The following is a 26,831-nucleotide window of genomic DNA, read 5'->3' as shown; positions in this document are numbered from 1 at the left end:
CATTTGACCACGTTCTCGTTGCACCAATCAAACATAGGGGGCGTGGGATTTGAAACGTCAGCAACATGGCGGACAGTGTCAAACCCGGTGAATATACATGAATATTGAGAAATAAATCATCAAAATTCTTAATGAATATGCTTTAGTTTTAATCGTTGTATTATTTTCCTGAAAGATAACACTGAGTAGAATTGTCCTTACTCATGTCACTGGAAATTTGTACCACATATTGACAGTTATTTTCATTTGAAGTGGAAATTTTTTCCTCCACTAAATGCTTAACGACCGACTGCAGACCATTTTTGCCAATCTTCTCCTTCCCTTGATCTGCCAGTGACATCAGTTATCATTGTACCGATAGAAGATTGGATATTCAGTATTTTGTTCCGGAGTGGGAATTTCCTTACCGGTATTAACTGATTTATTTTGCACTTGCAGGCATGCCTGCGCAGGAGGTAGACAGTAATATTCTGTTTGAGAAATTTACTGTTGATGAAATCAGGTCCATTGAAAATAAAACCAGGTAAACCTTTCTCCATTGTTGTAATCCGGTAGAATTTCTGGAAACGCATTAATAGAAACTGCTGTAATTATTGAACTCTTACAGAGAAGTTTGATATCCTGTTAACCCTTATGGCAGGTTGCAAGAGATTGGAAATATGTCCTAAATGTGTGAATAGCGAATCTTCTCGAGACGGGTGGATCAAAGTTGACATTCTGATAACAAAAACCTTGATTCTCAAAGGGAAAATAAGTTCTTTTTCTCAATTTTTGGTCTTTTTCAGGCAGGATATTGAAAGAAAAAAAGAAGACCTCAGGCAAATGGTGGGGTGAGTTGAAAAGGGTTGCCAAGTAGTGTTGATTTAGGTATCTGTGAATATTAATGCTAACATTGCTCTGGTTATCTATTTCTCTTTGTTATTTACTTGTTTAACATTTTCATAACAAGTCATTGTACAGTTTCATCTAAAAAAAACTAACGGAAGGCGATGAAACTCTCAAATATATGTGTATATCATTAGGATTTCTCTGAATAGAAAGAGAGTGTCAATTTCTACTCTATGACTATGCAAGTTGGAAATTATCGTTCTATTTAGTGGTATACTGAATTTACATCCAAATGTCCTTTCCCCTTTTGTTTCTGCAGTGAACGATACAGAGACTTGATAGAAGCTGCAGACACCATCAGTGATATGAAAACCAGTGCTGAAAATGTAAGTGCAACACATGATACTTGTACAGCAGTGGTCATAAGTAGGCAGACCACCTTGCGGCCAATTTATAATCAGATTCAGAAATGATAAAAACTAAAGCCATCACCATGAACCTTAACCTGATCTTATCTTGTAGGTTATGCAGTCTATTTCTCGGATGCAAGGCCATTGTAAGCAATTGAAGGAGATGAAGATTGCACGATCAGGGAGTGATTTCAACAAGAAGTCTCAATCAAATGTGATAAGGTATGCAAGTAGTAATTTGATTGCCCATTAATTTGAGTGTGCATTGGTTTGATAATGATCTCTGGTAAAATCATCTTCTATATCTTAATATGACGCCAGTTTTTGAAAAGTAACTGAGAAGCTGGTTCGTCCAAAAATGAGAGGTTGGCCAAGCAATGACTGATAGGAGGCTGATCATTTGTAACAAAACTCCTATACCAGTCATTCTGATCTGTTGATCCTATCTCAATCTTTGACTAAAGTGTAATTATGCAACATCTCTTTTCAGAAAGAAGGATGAGTGCCAGTTCTATGATGTAGCAACCCAAATAAAGCTTCTGTTAGACACCCCGGAGAAAGTGTGGAGTGCGATAGATACTGGTAACTACCTACAGGCTACCCAGCTCTATTTGCTTGCTCGGCACATCAACACAGCTCTCCAGTTGGACTCTCAACAATCTGCTAAGATCCACTCATGGTTCCCTGTGCTGGCCAGACAATGGGCAGCCATTAGTCATTTTAGAGCGACTATATTACAAGGCTGCAAGGAGGTACTGAAGAATGCTGATATATCTGAACAGGTAAGATATGGGGTGCTCTTGTCACAATATTAAATCTTGGAAGGAGAACCCTGTTTTAGTTTAGCAGTTCATTGTCTGTCTCAATTGATCAAGGTCTCTGAAAATCAAGTCCTTGGCACAGGTGGCCTGAATACCTCTCTCGGGGCTCATTTGTGGTGTTGTTTGATTACTACTTGGACTTGAAGTCTGAAGGTTGTTGAGTGAAACCCTTTTGTTTTTAAATTTGGAATGGTGTGTCATTAACCATTGTGATGTAGAGAGATTCCCTGTGGGAAAGGTTATTGCATTGCAGTGTAAGCAGAATGTCTTGTTTAAAAAAACATAGGAGTTGATTGTTTTCTAAATTGGATGTTCCTATTGTAGGATATCGCAAACAGCTTGTGCTCTATCATGCTACTTGAAGACAGTACTCCACGGCAAGTCTTCACTGGATTTCTGTTAGCCAGGACAGTAAGTATCTTTAGTCCTTATTTATTTCACTGTCGAGATTAGGGCACATTTCATGGAATAAACATCCTGAAGTTGGTTATGTTACAAGGAGACAAATCATGTCGTCATTACTAACATTCAAAATTGTTCAAACTCTTTAGTGTTTAATGCATTATTCTTACGTGCTATACCCCATCTAAGAAGCCCATTTGCCTGATATAACATACATAAGTTGTTTCATTGAGAGTAAATAATGCTGTCTCATTGTCTTCATCTCAGCATGCAGTCCAACAACTGTTCCATCCAGATCAGCACAGCAGCAGTATAAAGACCCAAGTGTGTGATGTTGTCTATTTGATCTGTACGACTGTTCACCAGATCCATGCTGTGTTCTATACTGGGAATGATGTTGGGGACATTGAGCATGGCAAGCATAACATGCTGATGAAAACAGTGGCAAAAATAACAGACAAGTCGAATCCTGGTGAGTTAATTTGTCCTCGTTGTGACATGCAGATTCTAGTTGCCATTTTAAAACAATTGCCATTTATAAAGTGCCATTGATATGAGAGATTTAGGCCATTATGTTCTAACTAGAATTGTTGATCTTTTTCAGGCTCTGTTATACTATCTGGTGAGGGTGGCTCAGCCTGGAAGTATCTACCGGACTCTGTCAAAGGTAGTCTTAATCAAATACAATGATAAATTATGTCTGTCTATCACCAGTTACAATACAATACAATAGATCATTTTTAGGGCGCTTCTCAGAACGGAAAAAGCTGTTAAAAGCGCCAGTTAGATTTCATCACTCTGCTGCTGGAGACTGCATTAAAAATGTCATTGTAAAGTTATCTCCATTACTTTCTTTCCTTGGGAGTCACAGTCTAGTGAAGACTTGCTGTACTTTTGCAAGATTGGGAAGCATAGGGGCTACTGATATACTGTTATTAACAATCGCTCGATTTTCTCTCAGATTTCCGGCCTGCTCTGAAAAACCCAGCGACATCCATCCCACACCCACAGCTCCAGGAGAAATGTAATCAATGGATAAAAACGTGAGTTGACCTTTGAGTTCCATTGCTTGGTGCCAGAATTGGCAGGGAGGGTGTGTCGCAAGGATAACTTACCAAAGTGGCTGTTTGAAAAAAAAGCTAATGCCAGGGCGATGATGAGTTGTCAAACCAGAGTGAAAATACTATCACAAACATTATTTCACATCAATTCAAATGTGATCTAATCTTTTGGCATCATGACCTTAGTTGGGCCCAGTTTAAATCTTGTAAATATCTGATGTGATGTTATACTACGATGAAATTGGTCGTCAGAAAAGAGTGTGTCATGTCACTACTTTCACTTTCTCATGTACCCCTTGGCATTCCAGGTGTAACCAAGACGTCAACAATGGAGTTGGCAAACTCCTTGGATACATCAACAGCGTGAAAGGTTTAGCGTCAATTAGAGATGCATTGTGGGAACAGCTGGGGCGAGATGATCAAATGGTGTCCTGGGATAAGCAGTGTCAAGAAATCTTATGTAAACAGATTGCGATCTGGGAAGACTTCTTTAGGCCCTTGTTCTTTGAACGAATCAAGGTAAGGCCGCAATTTAGTGTTGTCAGGGACCTAAAGGGTGGTACTAGGTTATTTACTCACTTGAGCTCTAACCCCTTAAATCTATCGAGGCAGTGGAAGGGCAGTATTCTTAGTTCTGACCCAGTTGTAAACTATCAACACTGCAATCTCATGGCTGTCACTGAAGGTTTAACTCGTTTATTTGCCCACAATTTTCCGGGTTTCGGTGAATATTTGTGCTTCACTGGAAAACTTTCATGTTTTTCTCATCTTTTCCATCCAGGCTGTGCTCCAGTCCCAGCTTGACTCGGCCTTGGAGACCATGAAACTGAACCTGAACAAGTGTCTGACCGATCTGGCCCAGACTCGAGAGGCGAGCATGATGCATGACCAAGATCTCTCTACATATATCTGGTTTGAGGGAGCTGGGGATATACCAAATGGATCTGCCTGGATTCCTGTTCATTCCAAGACATTGAGTGAAGGTGGAGGTCTGATGATGAAAGCCAAGGCTTATACGTCAACCATACAGAGGTAGGGTTTCACAGTATTAGTTGACAGTTTATTACAATTTTAGCTTGCCCTGGAATTCAACCTGGAGGTGCATCACTTTAATGTTTCACATGAAGACCTTTCTCTCATTCTTCCTTCTTTTCTGTTTTTGCTGCAGCATCTGCAAGAATTTCGACAACAAACTAAGTGGTATTTTAGAAGATGGTAGTTATTATTCAACAGTTGCTGACAAACCTGAGCCAGTCGGCAGCTTTGATCGTTATGCCGATAATGAAATGGTTGAGAACTTCCTTTGTACAGCTTGTGAGACTTGCATTTTTCGGTGAGTTGTTAGTCTTTTATTTCTATGTGTCTTCTTGTTTAAAACACTGCAGTTAAGGCCTTAGGCAACCGTTTTATTCATGGCAGTGGTGTTCACATTCAAAGACTAAAGATAAGACCAACAGATTTAAAGTGTGTGATGATAAGTTTCTTTTTTACCAAAATGTCGGTGGATTGTATTTTAAAGATATGTGCATATTTCAGGCTGTTGGGCTTCATCGAGAAAAACATCTACAGTAGCAGCAGACAGTTGGATAATAGTGAAGACTTGTTGGGAAATATGGTCATCATCAACAGGCAAGCTAACTTTTTTCCTGTCTTTCTAACATTAGCAGCAGTGCCTTATTATTGTATCCAGTTTATCTGCAGCCATAATTGCATGACTGTAGGCAATATTGTCCCTCATTTTGGGGCTTTCCATTCCAGGAAATTAATAGACTTTCTGCAGGATTGTCGACATTGGTTGCTACTGTAAAAAACTAAACAGCAACTGCAGGTATCGCTTAAGTTGGATTATACATTATTTCTCTGATATAATTCTGGATTTTGCTTATCGTTTTCAGGGTTCTTTTGTGTGGCCGATTATGCTCTGCTCTTTGTGAACTGAGTCCCCATTTGCAGAAATGTATCATTGGTTCCAGTGATAAGAACAAAGAGGGCGCCAAAGTCTTCAAACGACAACACTCCAAGCTGTCAAAAAGACAACAGGATGATCCGAAATTTGTAGAGGTCAAGAGGAAATTGATTGATCAAAGTATGACAGCTTACAGGCAAGTTTTTCTACCGAATGTCATATGTTTGTTGTCCTTATATATATATATATATGTTTATTCGTACAAAACTAGTACAGATTGTTGTGCATAGTGCAGATTAACTTGTCTTTGAACCTTAAGTGCATTACAAAAACGTATCTTATGTATTATTAAATAGTGCAAAGGAAGTCTATAATTTGTCCTAACTCTTCCTTTGATAAGAGACAATGACCGGAATCCCTCAATTTTAGTAGCTCTCTGTATTGGTCTTTGACAAGAAAGGTAGCTAGCTAATACAACGGTTAAGACAACCTCTCCTTTATGCCATCATGCCTATGTACTCAACAATGGGTGATATGAATAAAGACTAGCAAATGCTTTTACTCCGGTTTTGTACAGGAAGGCCTAGTGTAAATGTACATGGAGATTTAGATAAAAGCATTTCCTAGTCTTTATTCATATCACCCAATATCTCATTCCCGTAGATTTCATCCTCAATAAGAAAATCACCCATTCTTGTTCTAATTCGTAGTATCCACTTCAACATTTATTCTTGTTGAACGATTTAGGACTGAATTAGGCATTTGATGATTCTTTACTTATCGTTTCAGTTTATGGAGTGAACACATATCAAAGTGCCTTGTCCAACAGTACAGATTGTCTCTGATGGATATGAGCAGCCAAGCAGTTCTTTTTGGCAGCACTGTAAGTCAGCTTTATCTTGTACAATTTGTCAAATCTAGGCAAGTACTCTTGCATGAAGCAATTATCAGTGTAATCTAGCTGGTTTATGAAGCAGCAGACTCTCTGATTACCCATGGTGTGATCTCGAATACCTGCAGCCCTGTGGTCATTGTCGCAGAACTCACTCCTCAACAGAAAAGTCTCTGCAGACTACATGTGTGTTCAAGTAACCAAAGGAAAAAGAAAGCCCTTTTGAATCAGTAATCTCTACATACTTTTCTTCTATACAGAGATGGGATGAAGTTCAAATCCAAGAAGAAACAGAGGATGGTAAGACCATTAAGTCAACTATTCGAGTCCCGATGCAGGTTGGTATTTTCTGCTTTTTTCTCCTTGCCTCCAGTGGGTACGGTTGTTTTGTCAAGATACTACGTACATGCTGCATACTTTTCAGTGATAGCACTCAACTTCTTGAGGCTGGACAGTATTGGGAAAAAGAAAAAGAATAAAAAATCACATAGACTTGTGAAATTTCATTGATTTAATAATTTACTATTCAACTATAAGCCACCAGTCTTTTAATCATCTTTAAACCCAATGCATTGATCTTCCCCCAAAAAATGACTTTTAACATTCTGTACCATTGATTTATCTGAATGAGCTATTCCCTTCCAGGCCAGTTGGTATGTTCACTCGCTGCTCTACAGTATATGTAATGAAGTCAACAGAGTTGGGGGACATGCTCTCAAAAGGTAGGCAGAACGTTTTCAAGAGGGTTTTCTTCAGGAATTCTACATATTCTGTGTAGGAGCACACTGGTTGTTCTGAGCGTTGATCTCTCTCCTGCAGATTGATACTCTTTTTGCTCTTACTGATGTTACATTGCTTCAAGCAACGGCTAATTTGTCATGTCACCTTGGACAGCCACTTCATCTGATAATTTCTCTCTTTCTAGATCAGTCATCCTTGGCTTTATGGAGAAAGTATCTGATGGTGTCCTCGCGGCGTATGAAACATTGACTGAATCTACTAGAGTTGAAAATCCTGAGGAGGACACAGTACCTCTGACCCAAAACCGTGCATTACAGCTCATGTTTGATGTCAAGTTCTTATCTACCATATTCAGTCGAAAAGAAGATACACAGGTATGAGATATAAGCCTGCTTTATGTGAAGTAAAGGCCTTGTTCTTCTGCATTCACTCTTGTGATCTTGTGTTGCCTGCCTCTATTGATGGGCACCTATTTTATTTTGATGAAAATATTGTCCAGGATGGGGACTCTATTATGAACACCTTCAGTTATTGGACTATACTCCACTTGGTTGATATTTGTATATCTTATATTTTTGTTCATATTTTCAGCAAAACAAGTTGTTCACGAAGCAAATGCACTGTGTCCTAGATACTCTAGAGAATCAAGTGGATCCATTTGACCTGGATGTGTTTTCACCCTATATCCAAAGTCACATCAATAAGCAAAGTCAAAGGTGCTCGGTAAGTTCAAATCAAATGAAAATCTGCTATTGCTTCTCTTATTCCTTATCCTGTGCATGTACACAAAGCTCTGAGCCGAGGGCCCAGGTTGTCTATGTAACTGGCATGGTGTGTGAACAATACATGACATATTATCGACCTCAGCCAGAATATGAGAATAAATTGAAGTGATGGAAGAGACATTATGAGCTTTTGTTTTTCTTTGAGTTTATGATCAAGTTTGTTTGTAGTCAGTCTTCAGTATTGTAGCTTTTACATGTACTTAGAAGTGATTTACTGTTAATCTTTTCTGTTTCGTGTAGGCTTTGTATGGTGCCCTTACTAGTCTTGACAAGCATGGTACTATGGCAAGTTCCAGGATGCCTCCTGCTTCCACGCAGGAACAGCACAACATCATGCCATTGGTGTCCGGCGTCCCCAGGCTGACACTATTACCTCTGAGTACGACTCCCAGGACACATGGAATACAGCCCATGATGCTGCAACCTAAAGCCAAAGTGAGTACAAGTCTGCCCAAGAAATGTATTGATAAGTGCAGATTTCTGACACAGTAACAAACTCTTGACATAAAAAATCAGGGTGAACTATATGTGACTCGCTCTACCAAAACTAGGCGCTTGTCGCATCTGAACTCGACAGGTTGATACGGACTTGTTGTTCATTTCCCTATTGTAGACCTTTTGTGAAATCTATTACAAACTGATTTGGTCACATTTCACAAAAGGTCTACAATAGGGAAATGAACAACAAGTCCGTATTTACCTGTCAAGTTCAGATGCGACAAGCGCCTAGTTTTGGTAGAGCGGGTCACATATATTCAGTTGAATTGCTGTCGAGAATGCTGGTGTTATTGATTGTTTAATGTGCTGTTGTTTCTCATTTCAGGTGTCGCAGCCGGGAAGTATAGGCACTGACATGCCAAACATTTCATCTGAACCTTCAGAAATGGGACATAAACGCTCATCATCATACTTCAATAAACTAGGAAACATGGGCACATTATGGTTTTCTAACATTGGTGGTGGAAAAGTGTAAAAATGGAGAAGAGGGGATGTGACGAGAGGACTATTGTTGATATTCAACTACTTTATGTTATATTTGACAGATCTATGAGTATGATCCTGTTGAAATCATGTATCTACCCGGTAGGTGGTGTTGGATTTTCATGAGTTTCAACTGCTCATCAGTTAGATGCTAAAACTACATCACCTTGGAGTGATGAATATCTTTTTGCTGTACATTTACTATCAATAAAAACGCTTGAAACTTTATTCTTCTGTGTTGTACACTTGCTCTACATTCATGCTGATCCACCGTCGTTGTGCGTACATCCATCCTTCAAAGGAGGAGACTTTAGGACCGCTGTTAGGTCGATAAGCCGATAAGTCGGCATGCTCCGTCGCTGCCGCAGCTTGCTCCAGACACTGCCGGTTCTTTGGTGCATTCCTTCGTTAAAGTCTTTAGAAGGGTGGGAGGGACGGTAGCAGTGCACAAAAATGCCAGAACTAGAATTCATCTGGAGCAACCTCCAAAATGTTCAGATTCATGGACATATGGATTAGAAATGAATTTTGTTTATATACACGTAACCATTAGACTCACACCTGTTGTGTGAGTTATAATGCTTCGCCTTGCTCAGCCCCCCTCCTATCCCTTGCCATCACTAACAATCATCACAGAAAGTTTGTTGTTGGCGCACTCTTGTCTTCGCGGCACTTTAGGTGAGATCTCCGGCAACGGTGGAATGCAGGTATTCGTTGTTTTCGACGCCGCCATATGCATTCGTACATGCTGCGAAAATTACAATAATATAAGCAAGAAAATGAATATAAATCAACAAATTTAGGTAATTTTCCTTTAATAATTGCTATCATAGCGTAGTATGTACAATTCTGAATAATGCAGACTACTTTTTTAAATGTCTTCGGTTGTTGTTATTGCTTTTTGAGCACGATTTTTGGTGCCGTTTGTCGGCGGCTATTATCGAATTTATCCGCTGTGCTTTGCTTTGTGTGTGTGTGTACATCTTGGCCGTGTGCATGGTGTGTATCGTGTGTGTATCGTATCATACACTGATGAATGCATTTCTGTATGAACACCCTTCGACTTCGTACATTCCTAAATAAGGGGCTATTTTGGCTTGCAAGATCCCTCTCAGATGGCACATTAGCTTTTCAAAAGACAGGTTTAACTTTAAGTTTAATGCAATGGTTTGTGGAAGGCACTGCTGTGCCACTCTCGCTCTGTCTCTCTCTGCCGAGGCCCACTGGCACTAGACTCGGTGGACTGGCTGGGGACTGCATGAATGGAGCTTCTTTATACGACTTTAGTCTTTTGATTTTATTTATGCTATGCCAACTTTGCGGCACTTGCATCAATGCATGCGTGGAAAGCATCCTAAACAATACCAGAAGAATAATTAAATTTAATCTTTCTATTTTCCGGGTGTGCAGATGAACAGAGAAATGCCTTCCATCCATTATTGTTCTAGTTGAGCTAGGCTATGCCCGTAATGCACTGACACTGTAATCAGAGTGCCTCTGTCTTTCTCCAACCAACCATGTTCTAAATCGATGGTATCACATTCACAGTTGGATTTTTTGTTTTTCATTTTATAGGGACGCTTTTGCCATAATATTGGATTGTGCAGCCAGTAGGGCAAGAAGTCATCCCATAAGACAAGATGTCTTTACCCTTCAACTTCTACACAACCACGGGTCAGCCCATTATTATGGGTCAGATCCCGATGGTACCTCAGCAGCAACATGTCATGGTCCAGCAGCAACAGCAGCAACCGAATCCTCTGCAGCAGCAACTGCAACAGATGCAGCCTCGTCCCCCACCACAGCAACCTCCACCTCAGCCAAAGGCACCAGAATTTTTGTCGGAAGAAAAATTACGGGAAAAAGGTATGCAAGTATATCAAGAACAAACATTTATGTGAAAGATATCGCAGAAAAATATGAACACCTTTGGAAGTTTTTGTCCCCCTGAGTGATTGCCTTTAGGAGTGATTTTGAAACTAACCTGAAAATCTTTGTCACCTGGGTGACCATCATTTGATTATTTTTATCTCCTCAGCTCGGAAGTGGCAGCAGTTGCAATCCAAGCGATATGCTGAGAAACGCAAGTTTGGATTTGTTGATGCGCAGAAAGAAGACATGCCCCCAGAACATGTGAGGAAAATCATCCGAGATCATGGCGACATGTCAAACAGAAAGTTCAGGCATGACAAGAGGGTGTATCTTGGGTTAGTAAGAATGTTTGTTGTCATTTCTGTTAATTTGAGCTGGCACATATCAACATTGTGTGAGAGATGCATAGACTATCCAGTGCCAGCTTAAATCCGGCATGAATTCTGATTGAGCAAAAAGACTAAACACTATCCGTGATTAGAACACGGAAACCTGAGTCACTGGATTCACTCAGTCCTTGAGCTGTGGATTCTTTTAGAAGTAGATAAATGCCCGAGTTTCTGTTAATGAATGCCCTTTTGGCATAATCAATCTAATGTTTCATAGGGCAAGAGGTAGATTAAGAAGAGGCTTGCAGAAAGTAAGAAGGTGGTGTTTGTGTGTTTTTTGACGTCTCCATGTCATGTTGTTATCCTGTTCCTCTTCTTCCAGGGCTCTCAAGTATATGCCTCATGCTGTAATGAAACTCTTGGAGAACATGCCCATGCCATGGGAGCAGATCCGAGACATGAGGGTCCTGTATCACATCACCGGAGCCATCACATTTGTCAATGAGATTCCATGGGTCATCGAACCAGTTTACATAGCTCAGTGGGGGTAAGCAACCATGTTTATTTTTCGGACTAAACTAAGTTTAACTTGGCCAATTAGATCTTCACTAATTAGTAATGGATACTTCAATACAGCACACTTTGTTTCTAAAGACTTATTGACTTCATATTTTGACAGATCCATGTGGATCATGATGAGACGTGAGAAACGTGATCGACGTCATTTCAAGAGGATGAGATTTCCACCCTTTGACGATGAAGAGCCGCCGCTAGATTACGCCGACAACATCTTGGATGTGGAGCCCTTGGAAGCCATTCAGATGGAGCTGGATATTGAGGAAGATAAATCGGTGTTCAATTGGTTCTATGATCACAACCCACTTGTGGACACCAAGTTAGTATCTGAGCTCAAGAGTAGGATCCTTTTGAGAAACCTTCTATTAGCTTTGTTCAAGCCTTGGGAGAGAAAACACTGCTGGCCCTCTCCTACCACAACCAGTACTGCAGTAGAGGACAATTTTCATCTGGATGAGTATCGGTTTATACTGAATTCGTGACAAAAATGATGAGCACGTGTTTGTAAAACTGGCTGAAATCCACTGGTCCTTATCATTATCAATACTTCTTTCCAGGATGGTGAATGGTACAACCTACAGAAAGTGGCAGCTCTCTCTCCCAATCATGTCAACTCTGTATCGATTGGCCAACCAGCTCTTGACTGACCTCCTCGATCATAACTACTTCTATCTGTTTGACCTGAAGTCATTCTTCACGGCGAAAGCATTGAACATGGCCATCCCTGGAGGACCGAAGTTTGAACCTCTGGTCAAGGACAGGCACCAGGAGTAAGTAAATAATTCACTTGTCTTCCTTTGATTTGTGCAGTTTTGTGATATAAGAGCATATGGTGCCGTGTTCTCATCTTTTGGTTAACCACGAATCAGAGCAAGATATGTGATCTAGCCTAAACAAAAAATGGAATTGTGCAGCATCCTGATAGTGAAAAATACCAAGGTTCCCATTTAAACAAGTTAGTATACTCAATAACTACAATCTTACTTTCAGAGATGAAGATTGGAATGAGTTCAACGATATCAACAAGATCATCATCCGGCAGCCAATCAGGACAGAGTATCGGATAGCATTCCCTTATTTATACAACAGCTATCCATATCAAGTTCACCTCTCGTGGTAAGATGAAATAGAATGTATTGATCAACTGCACTGATATTTCTGGATTTGATGTTCATGTTTCAAGGTCTGAGAACTGCACAAATGATCTCAACTAAACTGAGGCATGAAAAATCATTCACCAATATTTCTTCCCACCGATATTCATGGAGATCGTGAGAAGTGATCAAATCACGCTGATAATTGTTTTATTGTCAGAGTTATTTTTCACCATGATAGATTAAAATGACTGGGTGCGTGAGTGGATATTGAGAGTTCAAATGTTCACAGCTGAGCTCAGCCGACATTTCTGGTTTCTTATTATTCCATTTCTTGTATTACTCTTAAGATGTGTTCCAAAATTGCGAGGTTTTCGAAATTATTTATTGCTTTTTTGTTCTATTCTTTCCTAGGTATCACACTCCGAATGTGGTGTTCATCAAGACAGAGGATCCTGATTTACCTGCCTTCTACTTTGATCCGTTGGTGAATCCAATATCGCACAGACATTCTGTCAAGGTGAGTTATTCGCCGATGACAAATAGCTTGTCACCATGGGCAAGTCATTTTGCTGGGCACAGGTTTTCCTTGTTCTGAGATGCTCTACAATGTGTTTCTCTCTTGGCAAACAGACTAGAGACCACACTCATCTTCAGACAAGTTTATTTGGAAGAGTTGACCTGGCTTACTCTGAGCCTTGCTATAATTATCTAGTATTCCCGTTTTAATATCAAAAGTATTGACTTCCTGTCATTTACAGAGTTCAGACCCACTCCTAGAAGAAGATGAAGACTTTGAGCTTCCTACAGAGTGTGTTCCATACATGAATGATCATCCACTGTACACTGATAACACAGCCAATGGGATAGCTCTTCTCTGGGCTGGGCGACCATTCAATCTGAGGTCAGGACGATGCAGAAGAGCCATTGACGTACCTCTTGTCAAATCATGGTATCGCCAACACGTCCCGTCCGGTCATCCCGTGAAGGTCCGTGTGTCCTACCAGAAGCTTCTGAAATACTTCGTCTTGAATGCGCTGAAACACAGAAAGCCCAAAGCTCAGAAGAAGAGGTACCTGTTCCGATCGTTCAAGTCGACCAAGTTCTTCCAGAGTACCACCCTGGATTGGGTCGAGATCGGTCTCCAGGTCTGCCGCCAGGGATACAATATGTTGAACCTGTTGATTCATCGCAAGAACCTCAACTACCTTCATCTCGACTACAACTTCAACTTGAAACCTGTCAAGACGCTCACCACCAAGGAGAGGAAGAAATCCCGGTTCGGAAATGCGTTCCATTTGTGTCGTGAGATCCTGAGGTTGACCAAGCTCATTGTTGACTCGCACGTCCAGTACAGGCTCGGAAATGTCGATGCTTTCCAGGTGAGTAAGAACTGTGATGATAGTCAAAGTTGCCTAAAAATTCTCATTGAAACATACAACTCTGTTCACAAACAGTTTAAATCTTCTTCTTAATCCTGTTACAATTTGCTTGTGCCAAAATGTCTCATCTTAAGAAAGTGTGACCAATTGATACAGTTCAAGGATTGCATACCAGTAGTTGTGGCTTCAGGACAATCCAGGCAGATCGTCCGGCATCTTTTGATTCCATCTTAACACTTCTCATTGCAGCTTTCTGATGGTCTCCAGTATGTGTTTGCCCACGTGGGTCAGCTGACTGGGATGTACCGGTACAAGTACAAGCTGATGAGACAGATCAGGATGTGTAAGGATCTTAAACACATCATCTACTACAGATTCAACACAGTAGGTATATTCAGAGTCCAGCAGCTTAATGTTAACAAAATTGGCAAATATATGGATTAAATTCAAAATTTAGGACAGATTCTCTTGAGGTGTGTGTTTATCAATCAGTCAGTTAATCAATCAATCAATCTTTTCAATCCTTTTGCTACTTTCAGGGCCCAGTTGGTAAAGGACCAGGATGTGGTATTTGGGCTCCAGGTTGGCGTGTGTGGCTATTCTTCATGCGAGGTATCACACCTCTGCTTGAACGATGGCTGGGTAACTTGCTGTCCAGGCAGTTTGAAGGACGTCACTCCAAGGGCGTTGCAAAGACAGTCACCAAACAGAGAGTGGAGAGTCACTTCGATTTGGAACTTCGTGCTGCTGTAAGTGTCTCTGGACCCTGTTACATCAGCTTGTAGAAGCTGCCTGGTTATAATTTGTGACTAGTTTGTGTAATGTTGCACAAATCTGTGATCAAATCTTATTATACTTACAAAAACTTGGTTGTTTTTAGGTGATGCACGATATTCTGGACATGATGCCCGAGGGTATCAAGCAGAACAAAGCGAGGACGATCCTGCAGCATCTGAGTGAAGCCTGGAGATGCTGGAAGGCCAACATCCCATGGAAGGTGCCCGGTCTTCCCACACCCATTGAGAACATGATCCTACGTTATGTCAAGGCCAAGGCAGATTGGTGGACCAATACGGCTCATTACAACAGGGAGAGGATCCGAAGAGGTGCCACTGTAAGTTACATTCACTCTTTCAGTGTCTGAGACAAGACACTTTGGAAAGACTATAACTAGCCAGAGTAACTACCATTCCTCTATACCTGTCATAACGTGACGACGTTCAATCTCCTTGATTAAACCCGGACGAGGTTCTCGTACTAAAAGTGAACCATTTTCACTTATATTTCTTACCCATTTTATGGAAGCTTTCACCACAATGACTCCCTCATTGCATCATTGTTTTGGCCTCTTCCATAGGTTGACAAGACAGTGTGTAAGAAGAACCTTGGTCGTCTGACTCGTCTGTACCTGAAGGCTGAACAAGAGCGTCAGCATAACTACCTGAAAGACGGTCCATACATCACTGCAGAGGAGGCTGTGGCTATCTACACAACAACTGTGCATTGGTTGGAGAGCAGACGATTCTCCCCCATCCCATTCCCTCCGCTCTCGTACAAACACGACACCAAGCTACTCATCCTTGCCTTGGAGAGGCTGAAGGAGGCGTACAGCGTCAAGAGTCGTTTGAATCAGTCGCAGAGAGAGGAGTTGGGTCTGATTGAGCAAGCGTATGACAACCCTCACGAGGCCCTCTCAAGAATCAAACGTCATTTGCTGACACAGAGAGCCTTCAAGGAGGTTGGCATTGAGTTCATGGACCTGTACAGCCACCTTGTGCCAGTGTATGATGTTGAGCCATTGGAGAAGATCACCGATGCTTACCTGGATCAGTACTTGTGGTATGAGGCAGACAAGAGGCGACTGTTCCCACCATGGATCAAACCAGCTGACACAGAGCCTCCACCTCTTCTCACTTACAAATGGTGCCAAGGTAAGTAGTACACAGCCCTCTGTGACCCTTCCAAATTGACTAGTCCAAGTGCTTCTTGACCAATATCAATGTAAAGTATAGCCAGTATGGATATACTAATTGGTCAATTGGAGTAAACTGACAACTGTTTGTTGTTCCAATGGTCACCAAAACGTCAGGAATGCCTGACTCTAATGTTGATAATTTTTTTCTCTCCAGGTATCAATAACTTACAAGATGTCTGGGATACTGCTGAAGGAGAGTGCAATGTGATGTTGGAGTCCAAGTTTGAGAAACTTTACGAAAAGATTGATTTGACGTTACTCAACAGACTCCTGCGTCTGATTGTGGATCATAATATTGCTGATTACATGACGGCCAAGAACAACGTTGTTATCAACTACAAGGTGAGCATTCATGCATTATTGTGATGCACTGTTTCATTTCAAAGCTTCGTTTGGTCAGTTCGTTTGCCATGAAATCCAGGACTAAAGGAGAAAGTACTCTTGACACAAAAACCAACCCTATAACTAGAGGAAAAGAAGCTTATCTTGTCGGGTATCAAGTCATATTGCCAGATAGCCAGAAATCATAGAGAATCCTTCAACTATTCAAAACTACATGTATGTGACACTATAAGCTACAAATTCTAGTTCAATTTGCTTTCTTTTTAGGACATGAACCATACCAACTCGTATGGTATCATCCGAGGTCTTCAGTTCGCCTCATTCGTTGTCCAGTTCTACGGCCTGGTCAATGACCTGTTGGTCCTAGGTCTACAGAGGGCGAGTGAAATGGCTGGGGCACCCCAGATGCCGAATGATTTCTTGACATTCCAAGATGTGACCTCCGAGGTGGCTCATCCTATCCGTCTCTATTCTCGATACATCGACAGGATACACATCTTCTTCAGGTAAGGCATTGGAAGTCACATTCACCTCCTTGTTACATTTATCATGAAGGTTTCATACACTTCAGTGAAATTGGATTGGAAGTGCATTTGAAATCATGTATCTGAGTTCCAACTGTAACATGTTCTATCAAGATCGATATTATGAGTTCTGTGTGTGTTGTTTGCCTCTTGACCATATATTTCATAGATATTATCAAATCCAATTTGCAGATTTAGTGCTGAGGAGGCCAGGGATTTGATCCAGCGCTACCTGACGGAACATCCCGACCCCAACAATGAGAACATAGTGGGTTACAACAACAAGAAATGTTGGCCTCGAGATTCCAGGATGAGGCTGATGAAGCATGATGTCAATCTGTAAGTAAATAAATCGATCATTTGCTATTCAGACCTTCCTCATATCTGGCTAAGCAATAGGTCAATCTTTTTGGTTTCACATTCAGTCCTGACAGCTTATTGCTCTCTTTCAAGCATTGGTGAGGTGCCCTGTTGTTTCTTTTGAGCCTGGAGTAACAGTTTGCACTACGTGGCTTGCAAAGATACTCTCTCTCCTTACAGTGGTCGTGCTGTCTTCTGGGACGTCAAAAATCGCTTACCGCGATCAGTTACAACGGTCCAATGGGATGCCAGCTTCGTGTCTGTCTACAGCAAGGATAACCCCAACCTGCTGTTCAACATGTGTGGCTTTGAGTGTCGTATTCTGCCCAAGTGTCGTACACAGCACGAGGAGTTTACTCACAAGGATGGCGTCTGGAATCTCCAAAATGAGGTGACCAAGGAGAGGACGGCCCAGTGTTTCCTGCGAGTGGATGATGAGTCCATGCAGAGATTCCATAATCGTGTCAGGCAGATTCTCATGGCGTCTGGTTCAACCACATTCACAAAGGTAAGAATGGTATAAAACCCATTGTTTCTGTCTATAGAATGCCTGTCTGGATATTGAGGGGTTTGACACTCTCAACCGGTACAAAAGCATGGAGGCTATCAGTGGTTTAAACCATGAAAGAAGTAATTACATTCCTCTTGGTGATTAATGTGGCTGACACTGTGGGTTTATTTTACGAAACGAATCGGTATGAACCCTTTCCTGCAACCTGGAACGGTACCAGTCTCTTACTAGTTCCCTCTGCATTCCAGATTGTGAATAAATGGAACACAGCTTTGATCGGGCTGATGACCTACTTCAGAGAGGCAGTTGTCAACACACAGGAGCTTCTAGATCTCCTAGTCAAGTGTGAGAACAAGATACAAACTCGTATCAAGATCGGCCTCAACTCAAAAATGCCCAGCAGATTCCCTCCCGTTGTGTTCTACACGCCAAAGGAGTTGGGAGGCCTCGGCATGTTGTCTATGGGTCACGTGTTGATCCCACAGTCTGATCTACGGTGGTCCAAGCAGACGGATGTTGGCATCACTCACTTCAGGTCTGGTATGAGCCATGATGAGGACCAGCTTATACCCAACTTGTACAGGTGAGCAGGCAGGAGAAGTTCATGTCATGTTATTACTATATAGTTCACGTGTACAGTTTACATGACTTAAGGGTGATCTTTCTAAATATAATGAGAGTTTGGTTGACACTCACTTTTATAGTGATACGATGCCTTCAGGTGATCTTACGGCATCCAAAGCTCTTTCCCTCTGTTTTAGGTACATCATGCCATGGGAGAGTGAGTTCATTGACTCTCAGAGGGTCTGGGCTGAATATGCTCTCAAGAGGCAGGAGGCCAATGCCCAGAACAGACGCTTGACCTTGGAGGATCTGGAGGACAGCTGGGATCGTGGAATCCCCAGGATCAACACCCTCTTCCAGAAAGACAGGCACACATTGGCTTATGACAAGGGCTGGCGTGTCCGGACAGACTTCAAGCAGTACCAGGTGTTGAAGCAGAATCCATTCTGGTGGACACATCAGCGCCACGATGGTAAACTCTGGAACTTGAACAACTACAGGACAGACATGATCCAGGCTCTTGGTGGTGTGGAGGGCATCTTGGAACACACACTGTTCAAGGGAACCTACTTCCCAACATGGGAGGGTCTCTTCTGGTTGGTACATTTCATTCAAGTCATTTGTTGTACTTTATCTTTCCTTTAACTATTTGGAATTTTTAGTTGACAGATTGTTATTTAGGATATATATTCGGTAATGGATACCTTTCCTTGGTTATGTTATCAATGTTAAATTTTCTGTTTTCAGGGAAAAGGCCAGCGGATTTGAAGAATCGATGAAGTACAAGAAGTTGACAAATGCCCAGCGGTCTGGTTTGAATCAGATTCCAAACCGTCGATTCACACTTTGGTGGTCTCCTACCATCAACAGAGCCAACGTAAGTTTCTTTGCTGTGTTGGTAATGACAATTTTCCAATAAATGGTCCTTTGACATCTCTTAATTGTTTGTAGCAATTTCACATGGATGTCATGGTATACAAATTATTTTTGAAAGACCTACATGTAAATGTAACTTCATCCCTCTTTCTACTCCAGGTCTATGTGGGTTTCCAGGTGCAACTTGATCTGACTGGCATCTTCATGCACGGTAAAATCCCCACTCTCAAGATCTCACTCATCCAGATCTTCCGAGCCCATCTGTGGCAGAAGATCCATGAGAGTGTCGTCATGGATCTGTGTCAGGTGTTTGATCAGGAGCTCGATGCCCTGGAGATCGAGACAGTACAGAAGGAGACCATCCATCCCAGGAAGTCTTACAAGATGAACAGTTCGTGTGCTGATATCTTACTCTTCGCGGCATATAAGTGGAATGTCTCTAGGCCTTCACTCCTGGCAGATTCAAAGTAAGAGTCTTTGGTATTTCCGCTTTTCAAGTTTGAAAGTTGAAATCAGGTTGTCTGAAGACTTGCACCATGAGTAGTTATTCGAGAAGATTTGTCAAGATGGTAGATGTGAGTCCAAACTTCTGTATTGCACTTCCGGCATCCTCATTGGACATACCAGTCCGGTCTAAAATTCATGGTGGTCAGATGATGTTATTCATTGTTGATTTTCAATCTTTCAGAGATACCATGGACAACACCACGACCCAGAAGTACTGGATTGATGTGCAGCTTCGATGGGGAGATTACGACTCCCATGACATTGAACGTTATGCTCGAGCCAAGTTCCTTGATTATACGACAGACAACATGAGTATCTACCCATCACCAACTGGGGTTCTTTTGTCTCTAGATCTCGCCTACAATCTCCATAGGTAAGATATACAAATTGTACAAAATCCCTCTGACCTGATGTGTTGCATATCGTTGTTTGGAAACTGATTGTCGGATAACTGTATCTGTCGTGATTTGTAGCATTTGGTTTGACGTTTGAGGTCTTGTGAAAACGGCAGTCCTCGACCTTGTCTGCATTCATCCTCCAGGTGTCTTTGAACAGACTTAGCATCTCAACTTCACAGTGTTTTACTGAACGACGCGGCTGTTTCACTGAATAACGAGTCTGTTTCATTGTATTTTCTGACTCTACATTTTAAAACAAATGTGTTATGTTCAAATTTTCAGTGGCTATGGTAACTGGTTCCCTGGCTGCAAACCGCTGATCCAGCAAGCGATGGCCAAGATCATGAAGGCCAACCCTGCTTTGTATGTGTTGAGAGAGCGCATCAGAAAAGGTCTCCAGTTGTATTCATCAGAGCCCACTGAGCCATACCTGTCGTCGCAGAACTATGGTGAACTGTTCTCCAACCAGATTATCTGGTTTGTGGATGATACAAACGTCTACAGGGTCACCATCCATAAGGTAAGTAGAGGAAAGTAGTTGCTGAAGTTTGCGTTGTTTAGTAGCTGGGGTAAGGTTTCTTTGCCCTGCCCAAATGTAATAAGTGTTTGCCACTGTCACAACTATATTACCACATGTGGCACACAATTCGAGTAGTGAATTAGGCTAGTTCGCAATGAAGTAATAAGCCTTGCTATTATCTTTCAGACTTTTGAAGGTAATTTGACTACCAAGCCCATCAATGGCGCTATCTTCATCTTCAACCCAAGGACAGGTCAGCTCTTCTTGAAGATCATCCACACGTCTGTGTGGGCGGGACAGAAACGTCTTGGACAGCTGGCCAAGTGGAAGACAGCTGAGGAGGTGGCTGCATTGATTCGTTCACTCCCGGTGGAAGAACAGCCTAAACAGATCATTGTCACAAGGAAGGGCATGTTGGATCCTCTTGAGGTTTGTTGGGATACTCACTTGTTTTTCAATCCAAACCTCACCTCACATTATTGTCCATAGAATGATTTACAAGTCCACTTCTGGTCAACATCAATAACATTCTCAACCTGCATGCCTTCTGTATACCTGAAGAAGGTGCAAAAGAGTCCAATGGTCACCTGCCTGACAAGTGTTGACAGGATAGGTCACACTCCATTCTATTTGTTACCAGAATCTAATAGAGTCTAATTTTGATCGCTTTCTTCATTTTCAGGTCCATTTGCTAGATTTCCCCAACATTGTCATCAAAGGTAGTGAGCTTCAGCTACCCTTCCAAGCCTGTCTCAAGGTGGAGAAATTCGGTGACCTCATCCTCAAAGCCACAGAACCTCAGATGTTGCTGTTCAACCTCTATGATGACTGGCTCAAGACCATTTCCTCCTATACTGTGAGTACATGTCATTGTCTGAATAACTTAAGGGTTTGTCCTTTCCTTTGGTGGAAAGCTCCTTGATAAAGTTTTGTGGGAGCCACTTCCCTGTAGTTCCGGCAGAAGGTTTAGGTGCTTGACTTTTCCAGTGACAAGGCCCGCCCCTCTTTTGGGTAACTTTGGTACTCGAAGAAAATTGAGTGTTTCGTAGACTTGGATATGAATCCTTGATGTCTTAACGGACCATCTTATACATGTAGTCATTGTTTCATTTTTTGACTCCAGGCGTTCTCGAGGTTGATCCTGATCCTGCGTGCGCTCCATGTCAATAATGATCGTACCAAGGTGATCTTGAAGCCTGACAAGACGACGGTGACTGAGCAGCATCATATCTGGCCGACCCTGAGTGATGAGGAATGGATCAAAGTCGAGATGCAGCTCAAGGATCTCATCTTGGCAGATTATGGAAAGAAAAACAAGTAAGTCTTTCCCCTTCTCAGAAATAAGATTGACCGTAGTTGTAGAGCCTATATCAGTGTAAGATGTCTCAATGATAAGCACTGGTAGAAGAAGCTGATCGCGTTAATGAAATCTTAGAAAATTCAAGAAAGCTGGGTGCATTACTTTACTGAGTGCCTCCCAGGTCGATCTCAGAGTGGAAAATCGATTCTGAAGCAGGAAGTGACCAGCAGTTCTCTTGATATGAACCATTTTGCTTTTCCTTTACAGTGTGAATGTAGCATCCTTGACACAGTCTGAGATCCGTGACATCATTCTGGGTATGGAGATCTCCGCACCGTCTGCCCAGCGACAACAGATTGCCGAGATTGAAAAACAGACCAAGGAACAGTCGCAACTCACCGCAACAACGACTCGCACTGTCAACAAACATGGCGATGAAATCATCACATCAACGACGAGTAATTATGAGTCGATGACATTCTCGAGCAAGACAGAATGGCGTGTGAGGGCGATCTCTGCCACTAATCTTCATCTCCGTACAAACCATATCTACGTGTCGTCGGATGACATCAAGGAGACAGGATACACTTACATTCTGCCCAAGAATGTCCTGAAGAAGTTCATCATCATCTCTGATCTTCGAGCTCAGGTAAATATTTGTGACGACCAGCTTAGTGAGTCCTGCTGCTTTTCCACTTCTGTTTGTGTTTTTTGAGAATGCTTATCATTAGTCCTCAAACAAGCATTAAACAGCATGCGAGAGAGATATTGCCATACACACTCATGGTTTTGATTTTGACTCAAAGGTTTTTCTTTGCTAAACATCTCTATTTTCTCTCCCTTCAGATCGCTGGCTACCTGTATGGTGTGAGCCCCCCTGATAATCCCCAGGTGAAGGAGATCAGGTGTATTGTAATGCCTCCCCAGTGGGGCACCCACCAGACAGTGCACCTGCCAAACCACCTCCCTAACCATGAGTACCTGAAAGAGATGGAGCCCCTAGGGTGGATCCACACACAGCCCAATGAACTGCCACAGTTGTCTCCCCAGGACATCACAACACATGCTAAAGTCATGTCGGATAATCCAACATGGGATGGAGAGAAAACAGTTGTCATCACATGCAGGTAGGACTTTGTTTTTCAATCTTCTGAAACTCGGAGATATACATGTAGCTGCTGAGGACACATTTAGGATGCTTGTATCAATCACTTAACATGAAGTTCCCTCGATTCCCAGAATCTATTTTGCCAAGCTAATTGACTTGTAAATTCTCTTCACAGTTTCACTCCTGGATCCTGCTCCCTGACTGCTTACAAATTGACCCCGAGTGGCTTTGAATGGGGTCGCCAGAACACGGACAAGGGCAACAATCCCAAGGGTTACCTGCCGTCTCACTACGAGAGAGTCCAGATGTTGTTGTCCGATCGCTTCCTGGGCTTCTTTATGGTACCATCACACACATCATGGAATTATAACTTCATGGGTAAGTAGTGGATAGTCTTCAATACTTTACTTACTTTACTTTACTCCCTCTCTCCCTACTCAGGAAAATTCTTGTGCATGTATAATATTGTCCCTGATATCATGCTAAGTTATATTCTCTCAATTGCAGGTGTTCGTCACCAGCCTAACATGAAGTATGAGTTGCAGCTCTCCAATCCTAAGGAGTTCTACCACGAGGTGCACCGACCATCGCATTTCCTCAACTTCAGCAGTTTACAGGATGGAGACTCCATGGGAACTGACAGAGAGGATGCATTTAACTAGATTCATTGAGAAAAGACAAAAACATTTTGTTTGACTTGTCAAATTTCTGTCGAACAGATGAACCTAGAAGTGGAATGGCCCTTTTCCGCTATGAAGTTCTTGGTTTATAGTCTGATATCAACAACTGAAGAGGTTATCATCTGACTTTACACAAACTAAAGAATCATTCTGATAGCCTGCATGTTTGTTCATAGTGTTCCTGATTTGTGGAGGTCAGTCCAAACTCGTTTCAACATGTCATGTTGTCAGTGAAATGATCGTATCATCTGATTTGAACCCATTGAGACTTCCATGTCAAAATGTGCATGTTGAGTAGGTCTTGCTATCATGAAATCATGTTGTAAATAAACATATTATTGGAACTTTAATATCTGTATTGAATGTGACAAGGATAATACCCCTTGCCCAGCTGAGAATATTAAGAGTCACCTCACATTGGCAATGGACCAACACGGTGGTAGGAAAGGTCTCCCGTTGTCTTTCAAAGGTGTCCACATCTCAAGAAATACAAGATGTTTTATGTTCTCAACTGGGCAATAGGTGTAGTCCTCATCTACATGTACTACTTCATTTGAGATACTTGTACATTGTTCCTGAGTACATGTAAGTGTGGTTGATTTTCCTGTAGTTAATTGCTACAATACTGCAGACTGCTTAATGTTCTTGACCTTTTTTACACAAACTTAAATATTTCATCAGAGATTCCCTTATTCAAGTAGATTGATTATGTAACAAACCCTATCATTGAACTTTCATATTCAAGGATGTGAGTTTTCATATTTGTTCACTTATTTCACAGTTTTGTGATAGGAGTATTCATGTAAGAGTTGTTGTCCTGTTACATGTACATGCTACATATTGTCGGAGCTCTTGCGGCTTTCCAATGACTGAGACTGTTGCGGATAGACAACTGCTACTGTAAACCTTTGGTACATGTACTCATCACACCTTTCTTTCATTATTTTAGACGTTTTCACATTTCGTTTGTTGACTTGCATCCCTGATTACTCCTCATAGAAATTACCATCAATCAGGTTGAAGAATGTGTTCATGTGTAACTGGAAGATTCCAATATTTTCACCAATAAATGACATCAGTTGTACATAATGTCTTTTTATTGTTCCTTGTGCATGTATACCGTTCATCCCAACTCGCAACTACATCAGTTGCGGGTTCAACTCTCAGGAAGGTATACCTCACTTTCAATTGCGTGAGACCAGCCCATGTTTAAACCAATGGCTGCTACATCAAAGACAGTCTCCATAGCACCTGGCCTCCCCTGGCCAACATCACAACCCAAACAAGAATGTATTGGAAGAATCCAAATCACTTCCAAATGAGATCTGTCTCCAGATGGACCACTGAATGAGCACATTCCCATTCACTGTAGACAATGTCACAATCTTTGCCAATGAAAGCAGCACTGGCGTTGTACAGAGACAATAACACAATCTTTCAAAGACAACAACCAATGAATGGGTACATTTCCCCTATATACTGAAGACAAACGAAAAAGAGCTCTTCTCAGTATGGATGGCTGACAGTGTGTGACCAATGCATGAGATATTTTGCATTTCATGGCGAAATACGAAGTTGCAACCAAAAATGGTATACCCCTGATAGTTCCCAACAAAATAGTGTTACTCAAAACCAAATCCCGACATCCTAAATTGCCTGTGTGTCCTTCAGTATCACATACGTGCCCATTCATTGGTTAAGGTTGTGTGGTTGTCTTTCAAGCATTGTGACACTGTCTCCGTAGCGCTGCTTTCAGTGGCAAGTATTGTGACACTGTCCTCAATGTAGTGGAAATACACGTACTTTCGAAAGATCTAACAAGATTCACATTGTCCCCTGAATAGAGCTTCATGATCACTTTATTTGTCTCGGGAGATTGTGACATATTGATAGTATTATTGAATTGTTTCATCAATGCATGGGGAGCAGTGCCGCTTTCAGTAACGAATTTGAAGACGACGTCGGAAGGTGGCGCAAACTCTTCTCAGAACCTTCCAAGACCAGTAATAGCCACGTTTCTGTGGACAGTGTTACAATCTTGCCAGGCTGATGAAACGAGATAAAGCACTACAGTGGACAATATCACAACCTTGTTTACCGAAGCAAGAGACTGGGAAAGAGTACATTTCCACTGCTATGTGGACAATGTCACGCTCCTTGCCAATGAGAATAGCGCTCAGAGACAATGTCACATTCAAAACTGCACAACCTAAACCAATGAAGGGACGTAATACTCGAGACATCACAGGCATTTCAGGATGTTGTGACATGGCTTTGAGGAATAAAATCTTGCTACCTATGTTGTGACTTGGTCCTCCCTGGTCTAACATGGGGATGTTGTTTCATAGTCCCCTGTCAAGAAGAACACTGATGCCATTTTGGTTTCAGCTATTGGGACATAACTAAAGATGACATGATTTGGTGTTAAGGGCTCTGGAGGTTGTATTATTGTTACTTTGACTTCATCAGTTATCAACAGACACTTGATGGTGGTGTGATTTGAACCTTCACATATCTGGAGAAGTTGTACAATATGAAAAGTCTTCGTTTCTTCCAGTACATTCTCACCCTGGTTGTGACATTGACCAAGAGGAGACGGTATGATATGTGAACCACTGTCTCTGATGTGACAACTATTGGTTGAGACATGAGTGGGGTATCTGATGTTGTGCCTGGTGAACCACTGTCTCTGATGTGACAACTATTGGTTGAGACATGAGTGGGGTATCTGATGTTGTGCCTGGTGAACCACTGTCTCTGATGTGACAACTATTGGTTGAGACATGAGTGGGGTATCTGATGTTGTGCCTGGTGAACCACTGTCTCTGATGTGACAACTATTGGTTGAGACATGAGTGGGGTATCTGATGTTGTGCCTGGTGAACCACTGTCTCTGATGTGACAACTATTGGTTGAGACATGAATGGGATCTCTGATGTTGTGCCTGTTGAACCACTGTCTCTGATGTGACAACTATTGGTTGAGACATGAGTGGGGTATCTGATGTTGTGCCTGTTGAACCACTGTCTCTGATGTGACAACTATTGGTTGAGACATGAGTGGGGTATCTGATGTTGTGCCTGTTG

At 41.8% G+C, this 26,831-nt stretch overlaps 2 protein-coding genes across 2 annotated transcripts; both read left to right on the top strand.

Moving 5' to 3' along the window:
* The first annotated feature begins 64 nt into the window (after nt 1-64).
* LOC135501538 (conserved oligomeric Golgi complex subunit 1-like) lies at nt 65-9,055 on the top strand. Its single transcript, XM_064793689.1, has 22 exons — nt 65-87; nt 439-523; nt 786-830; nt 1,148-1,214; nt 1,351-1,460; nt 1,729-2,020; nt 2,384-2,470; nt 2,729-2,933; nt 3,066-3,128; nt 3,423-3,504; nt 3,831-4,041; nt 4,304-4,554; nt 4,691-4,855; nt 5,059-5,151; nt 5,418-5,624; nt 6,218-6,311; nt 6,581-6,658; nt 6,966-7,042; nt 7,246-7,435; nt 7,653-7,784; nt 8,087-8,281; nt 8,670-9,055. Exons 1-22 carry the CDS (start codon nt 66-68, stop codon nt 8,817-8,819), a joined length of 2,901 nt encoding a protein of 966 aa, XP_064649759.1. The 5' UTR covers nt 65; the 3' UTR covers nt 8,820-9,055.
* Nucleotides 9,056-9,545: 490 nt separating this feature from the next.
* LOC135501519 (pre-mRNA-processing-splicing factor 8) lies at nt 9,546-24,828 on the top strand. The gene is made up of 30 exons (XM_064793672.1): nt 9,546-9,630; nt 10,403-10,693; nt 10,866-11,034; nt 11,411-11,575; nt 11,708-11,923; nt 12,162-12,374; nt 12,595-12,720; nt 13,113-13,218; nt 13,460-14,080; nt 14,330-14,464; nt 14,620-14,829; nt 14,961-15,194; nt 15,438-16,011; nt 16,210-16,397; nt 16,665-16,903; nt 17,114-17,260; nt 17,462-17,789; nt 18,041-18,375; nt 18,554-18,952; nt 19,104-19,233; nt 19,392-19,699; nt 19,921-20,112; nt 20,420-20,657; nt 20,844-21,086; nt 21,340-21,513; nt 21,781-21,974; nt 22,225-22,606; nt 22,804-23,084; nt 23,241-23,443; nt 23,573-24,828. Exons 2-30 carry the CDS (start codon nt 10,468-10,470, stop codon nt 23,725-23,727), a joined length of 7,131 nt encoding a protein of 2,376 aa, XP_064649742.1. The 5' UTR covers nt 9,546-9,630; nt 10,403-10,467; the 3' UTR covers nt 23,728-24,828.
* Nucleotides 24,829-26,831: the final 2,003 nt, after the last annotated feature.

The sequence above is a fragment of the Lineus longissimus genome, chromosome 2 (genome assembly GCF_910592395.1).
Source record: "Lineus longissimus chromosome 2, tnLinLong1.2, whole genome shotgun sequence".
In the NCBI taxonomy this organism is placed as follows: Eukaryota; Metazoa; Nemertea; class Pilidiophora; order Heteronemertea; family Lineidae; genus Lineus; species Lineus longissimus.
The sequence above is the reverse complement of the archived record's forward strand: the minus strand, read 5'-3'. Positions and strand labels throughout refer to the sequence as shown.